At 31.6% G+C, this 6,796-nt stretch overlaps 1 protein-coding gene across 3 annotated transcripts; it reads left to right on the forward strand.

The window, feature by feature from the left end:
• The first annotated feature begins 434 nt into the window (after positions 1-434).
• On the forward strand, positions 435-5,439 carry LOC144997810 (uncharacterized). Of its 3 annotated transcripts, none has more exons than XM_078957676.1 (5): positions 435-754; positions 1,055-1,236; positions 1,326-1,398; positions 1,471-1,630; positions 5,332-5,439. In XM_078957676.1, the coding sequence occupies exons 2-5, from the start codon at positions 1,083-1,085 to the stop codon at positions 5,419-5,421; spliced, it is 477 nt and encodes a 158-aa protein (XP_078813802.1). In that variant the 5' UTR covers positions 435-754; positions 1,055-1,082; the 3' UTR covers positions 5,422-5,439. The 3 variants fall into 3 exon arrangements, with proteins under 3 accessions (XP_078813802.1, XP_078813803.1, XP_078813801.1); XM_078957677.1 differs by lacking the exon at positions 5,332-5,439 and adding an exon at positions 1,729-1,931 and having other exon boundaries at positions 1,471-1,586; XM_078957675.1 differs by lacking the exon at positions 5,332-5,439 and adding an exon at positions 1,729-1,967 and having other exon boundaries at positions 440-754.
• The last annotated feature ends 1,357 nt before the right edge of the window (positions 5,440-6,796 follow it).

Here is a 6,796-nt window from a genome sequence, read left to right on the forward strand (position 1 = left end):
AATAAGTGAAAATTATGTGAAAAAAATATGCAAAAAATAAATTAATTAAAATTATGTGTTTAGTGTACTAAACGAGTTAATTATAGCAAAATGTTAAACATAAAGGTTTAAACTGTAAATTTATTTGAAATTGAATTTAAAATTTAAAATTAATAGTCATTATGGTAGGTTTAATTTATGGAAACTAAATTAATGATAGATTGAAAATGAAAATTGAAGCAATGACAAGTGAAAAATAAATATATATCTCAAAATTATACTAAAATTACATGTGGCAAAGTCATTTTCATTTATTAGGGTAGATGAGAGAGTTTAAAAAAAATTAATGGTTTACCAATAGGAACCATTTTCCGTGCAAAAGAATTAATAGGATTATAAATAATGATACTTTAGTAAAAAACTATACTATGGTAAGTAGTTTTATAAATAACTCGATTTTCGTCGATAACTCAACCAATATTACCCGATCCGTCACCCTAAACCCCAACCCCCAATTTCACACACGCACATTTTTCTGAATCCTAATCAATCCCTGATTTCGATTTGCGCTTCTGACAGTCGATTTCTCCTTCTCCGATTTCAATCGCCGGCGCTGCATCTCACGAAGTCCAAGGGTTCGCGACCTTGCTCTCGTTCACTCGTCCTCAGTCCTCACTAGGGTTCTCCATCCCCTGGTTCCTAGTTCCTCCGTCCTGCCGCCGTTCCATCTGTTCGACTCAATAAACTGTCCTCTCAGCCCAAACCAGTGAACAAGGTGATTACACATTTACATTTTACAGTTTACACTCATTTTAATGCTTCTGAAAGTTTGTGTATGTATATTTCCTAATGTTTCTGAAAGTTTGTCTTTATGAAAAGCTAAACGTTTCTGTCTGGTTATGATAATTCGATGTATCTTTGTTTCTGAAAATTTCAGAGATTCTCATGTTTCTGCTCTTCTATGAAATTTTAGTTGCTTTGTAATTTATTTCGTTATATATCGTGCACTATCACATCACACAGAAAGCTTAGCAAATTTGTGATTTATGTTTGAAACTATTTGTTCCATTTGCAGATTTCATTCAAAGTTTCTGAAATCTTAAATGGGAACTCAGAATATGATTTTGAACGTGTTCAAGAAGTATTTAGCAATCGGGCTTGTGGGTATCACTGTAACAGACCGTTATGGTGGAGTATGCCCTATTCGAGGTTCATCCATGTCTCCAACATTTAATCCTTCTGTTGGATCATTTACAGGTACCTTTCACAATTCATAATTCATACACCAAAATTCATTAGTGTTAGCATTTTACATATGCCACATTAATGATTAATTTCATCTGCAGATGATTATGTTTTCTTGGAGAAATTTTGCCTTGACAAATACAAGTTCTCACACGGCGATGTAGTAATTTTCAGGTATTAGGAGGGCATTCACATCTTTTCCACATTAATGATTAATTGTGATATATAGTTTGGATTATTTTGTAGTGATCCAACTAATTACAAGGAGAGATGTGTGAAAAGAATAGTAGCAATGGAAGGTGATTATATCAGTAATGTGGGTGGTGTTGTGAAGGTTCCAGAAGGACATTGTTGGGTGGAAGGTGACAACTCAGCTTCTAGCTTTGATTCAAGATCATTTGGCCCTGTATGTTACCTTTATACCTAATTAAAAGAATAAGATAAAAAGGAAACCATATAATGATATGAACATAATATGGTTTATTATTATTATTATTTTTTCAGATTCCATTGGGTTTGATTCATGGAAGGGTTACTCACATTGTTTGGCCACCACAAAGAATCAGAAAAATTGATAGAAGAATCCCACAAGAGGGACTTGCATAGAAAAATTCATTCAATGCATTGTTTGTTATTTATGTACTCATCAAATGCATAGAAAAATCAGTCTTGAAAGAAATCAAATTCTTCTAGTTTTAATTCGGATATCTGAATTTGGTGGATCTCAAATGTTTTTTTTTTAATCCCAGACCTGACATGACATAACACATGACATAACAGATACAGATTCCATAACAACAGTTCATTGTTATGGACAGTACGATTGAAATTGATGTTAATAGGACAAAAGTTACAAATGAAACTAATGAACTATATCAAGACATGCTAAATTTGGTTTTGTTTTAGGTTTGTTGATTTTCCAAAGTTTGATCATATGCTCTCTGCTTTTTGAAAGTTGGTTTTGGTTTGTATCAACTTTGTAAACTTGAATTCTTGAAAAGGGACGGCATAGTCTTATGTTTGTCAAATAATAAAAACTTGGATTTGTGTTGAGTTATGGTGTGGATTTTATACACCCACATTGTTCTTTAGTAATTACAAAATATGGACGATTAAAAATATATAGGGAACTATTCACACCTCATAATTTTGGGTTTTTGTTCAAATACGATTTTAACATAGCACAATAGCACGCTAATTGTTAAAGCTTTTGTGGCAACAAATGTGCCACATTCATCTTTACTTGTCAATAACCTTTTTCATCTCCCTTAAGACATCTTTTCAATCAATTATTCTCAACTAAATACGACCTCTTCAAGTCTGAAAGTAATTAATCACCACTTGGGAGGCTCGAATTAAAAAATTCTCCACATAATTAATGACCACTTGGGACCCTCCAAATAAGGGAATATAATAAAGAGAAATTAGCTCAAATAACCACTATAAATAATTATATCCATAAAAAATACCATTTTTTTAAGTATGCAAAATGATCATTAACTCTGGAGTACAATATTCCAAAGTAGTAAAGTGGTGGTTGATAGGATATGACATCCGCAATCTAACCTCCATGTATTTCTGACTAAATAATTCATTCCAAATTATATTTCAAAATGTACAACTATTTCTGGAGTAATGTTATCGAGTCAAATGAATATGATATTGGATTTCTATTGCATATCTACATCACATAGACCTTCGTTGTTCCCATTTGAGAAACGTTGCAGATATAAACCATATATAATTTTATGTTACTGAGAAAATGAGTTCGTATAATCAGTATTTTAGAGTATTTTTGTATTGGAGAGAAATAGGAGCTAACTGATTGATCGATGTAGACTACACATGCTTTGGTGTAGATTTAATCATTGATACCAACTTTTCTAGGTTTATTAGTTTGGTTGCTTGGAAGCCTAGGTTGCATACTAATCAAATTCATATGCATTTTCTTAGTCCTGGATCAAACATAGTTATGTAGATGATTTACGATAGTGGTGTCAGATATTTTCTTAGTTTTGTTAGTAGCATGTTTCCTAACAAAATACAATTGCTTGTTGTTAAAAATATTTTGGAAAGTGGAGTTAATCAATTTCCAAGAGAAAATTGTTGTGGCGACAATGGATCTTTTGGTGATGGAAAAAACAAAATTTGTAATTTATTACCTACGACACTGGATCATGTTTCTTCTTACAATGAGCACCGTCGAAGGGGGTGATGTTAGGTATAAATGTAAGGTTCTTGTTGATGTTGATATTGATATTGTTCAAACATTTAATGATTGATGAATCAACAATTGATCAAGCAAAATTGATCATGTTAGTGAGGATGGTAATATACTTCCACATGGAAACCTGGTGGAAAAATTCCATTGCTTCTCCGAATTTGATAGAAATGAGACTCAATCTGATAAAGAGGAAACTAAGCCCAGACAACCTCGACATGAAAAGTACCCTTATTATTTTTTTAGATTCTAAAGAACAAAAACCACTCATTGGGGGATGCATGATCCCTTACCATTGCCCGAACTCTCAGATCTAAAACATAAAGGGTCTGTAGCCCACAATCCATATTCGTATGTGAAGGTGTTATTGTTAAAATTAAAATTATGGGTTTAATGACACTTGGAAATCTGAGAATCGTGATAATAACTTTCTAATCGAAGTATTTGGGTGGTACTCCCAAATCCTTAATTGGATAAGACTCAGATTAAATCAGAGAGAAAGAAAGAAAATGAGAGAATATGATTTCGTGAGTACCAGAAAAGAGACTAAAAACTGAATTTAGATATTTGTTTTAAAACTGTCATATGATTGTTTAAAACTGTTACAAAACCACCAAAACGGTCATAAAACGGGTATTCTGAATAAAAGTCAAAATGGTCAATTATCTAAAAAATCGGATTTCTAATGCAATTATCTAAAAAACCAGCCAGGGGCGCTGCCCCAGACCCCCGTTCGTTCAGGGGCTTCGTCCCTAAATGACAGTGCACTTTGATACTTGATCAAACTTAAACAAGTGAGAGATTAAAAAGCAAAAAAGAGCTTAAGCTTCATTTGAGATTCAAATGTGTTAATGAGAGATTTCAAATTAGAGTGAGGAAAATATACAAAATATAGGTTTAAATAGTTTGTTTTGTTAAAAAAATGTAAATGGCCTTTAATGACAACCAAAAAAAATATCGTCACCAACCCGTTAGGAAATTTGTGAGGAAAAATAAATGTAGTAGGCTTGTTATGTAATGTTTGATTTTTATCAATAAAGATAATAAAATAAGTTAATACATTCATGGCTAATTCAACCGTTAGATTAAAAAATAAGTGACCAAAAAGTCGTGTCAACTTTTGAAACAATAATGTAAACTTCGTAAAAATCTAATTCCGAATAGAGGAGTTATAGGATTAGTAAAAACTAAAAATCAACCACTTAATTAAAGTTAATTACGTCATAACAATACTAAGAAAGTGGCTGAGTTTTAGCTAGTGCTGCCAAAAAGAGAATTATAGTACTCGTCGGGATAATACTTGTGAGAAAAAGAATGCCGAAAATGGGATCCGTATGAGAGAGATATAATTTTTGTAAAATAATTTATTTGACATAAAAATAAAAATCAAAACTAGCTAAATGATATAAAGAGGGTTTAGGTCAAAGCTCACACAAAAAAGAGATGATTTTACAAAAATCATTTTGTGCGCGTGTCATGCACACCTATGTCCGTTGTGTAACTGACACCCAATTCGAATAGATTGAGAATGACATGGCCAAGTGGGGGTGTGAACATCCAGTTTATTTATTTATTTTTTCCACATTAATGATTATTTGTGATATAGTTTGGATTATCTTGTAGTGATCCAACTAATTACAAGGAAAGATGTGTGAAAAGAATAGTAGCAACAGAAGGTGATTATATCAGTAATGTGGGTGGTGTTGTGAAGGTTCCACAAGGGCATTGTTGGGTGGAAGGTGACAATTCAACTTCTAGCTTTGATTCAAGATCATTTGGCCATGTATGTTACCTTTATACCTAATTAAAAGAATAAGATAAAAAGGAAACCATATGATGATATGAACATAGTATGGTTTATTTATTTATTTATTTATTTTTTTCAGATTCCATTGGGTTTGATTCATGGAAGGGTTACTCACATTGTCTGGCCACCACAAAGAATCAAAAAAATTGATAGAAGAATCTCACAATAGGGACTTGCATAAACATTCATTCAATGCATTGTTTGTTATTTATGTACTCATCAAATGCATAGAAAAACCAGTCTTGAAAGTAATCAAATTCTTCTAGTTTTGATTCGAATATCTGAATTTGGTGGATCTCAAATGTTTTTTTTTATCCCAAACCTGATATGACATAATTAATACATGACATAACTGACAGTCTGATACAGAGTTCATAACAACAGTTCATTGTTATGGACACTGACTACGATTAAGATTGATATTAATAGGACAAAAGTTACAATATCATGTTTTGCTTAAATATAGCTCTAGAAAGCTTGTTCAATATATACTCTTGGAATATAACATAATTGAAACACTATTTAAATACGTTCAATTAGAAAAGTACATGTAAGTAAAATATTGACTTTGGTCAACCAGCTACCCCTATATCTAATTGAATTACTTTTATAACTTCAATGATTTAGTCCTTACGAAATAAATTTGATTACGTAAATGGGACAAATGAAAAACTAAGTTACTTTTCTATAATCTTATTCCTTAGAAGTTTTTAAAAGAACGTTTGAAATAAGATATGAGGTCAAATATGTATTAAACAATTAGACCAGGTTAAACACATGGTTTTGTGCAAGTTGTTTACACTTTTCATCCGTTAATCATGGGAAAGGCATTGAATTAGAAGGGGAAATTTAGGTCAGAACAATGAAACTAATAAACTATATCAAGAAATGCTAAATTTGGTTTTGTTTTAAGTTTTAGATTTTCCAAAGTTTGATCATATGCTCTCTGCTTTTTAAAAGTTGGTTTTGGTTTGTATCAACTTTGTAAACTTGAAAAGGGACGTCATAGTCTTATGTTTGTAAAATAATAAAAACTTGGATTTGTGTTGAGTTATGGTGTGGATTTTATACACCCACATTGTTCTTTAGTAATTACAAAATATGGACGATTAAAAATATATAGGGAACTATTCACACCTCATTATTTTGGATTTTTGTTCAGATACGATTTTAACACAGCACAATAGCACGCTAATTGTTAAAGCTTTTGTAGCAACAAATGTGCCACATTCATCTTTACTTATCAATAACCTTTTTCATCTCCCTTAAGACATCTTTTCAATCAATTATTCTCAACTAAATACGACCTCTTAAAGTCTGAAAGCAATTAAACACCACTTGGGAGGCTCGAATTAAAAAAATCTCCACATAATTAATGACCACTTGGGACCCTCCAAATAAGGGAATATAATAAAGAGAAATTAGCTCAAATAACCACTATAAATAATTATATCCATAAAAAGACCATTTTTTTAAGTATGCAAATGATCATTGGAGTAAAATATTCCAAAGTAGTAAAGTGATGGTTGATAGGATATGACATC

Source organism: Lactuca saligna, chromosome 5 (genome assembly GCF_052625555.1).
Source record: "Lactuca saligna cultivar CGN05327 chromosome 5, ASM5262555v1, whole genome shotgun sequence".
Lineage (NCBI taxonomy): Eukaryota > Viridiplantae > Streptophyta > Magnoliopsida > Asterales > Asteraceae > Lactuca > Lactuca saligna.

Bases quoted from the DNA above. Each gene is read 5' to 3' on its own strand.
- LOC144997810 (XM_078957675.1), top strand. From the start codon at position 1,083: ATGGGAACTCAGAATATGATTTTGAACGTGTTCAAGAAGTATTTAGCA. The intron at 1,237-1,325 runs GTACCTTTCACA...TTTCATCTGCAG, and splicing joins TTCTGTTGGATCATTTACAG to ATGATTATGTTTTCTTGGAG. The intron at 1,631-1,728 runs GTATGTTACCTT...TTATTTTTTCAG, and splicing joins ATTCAAGATCATTTGGCCCT to ATTCCATTGGGTTTGATTCA.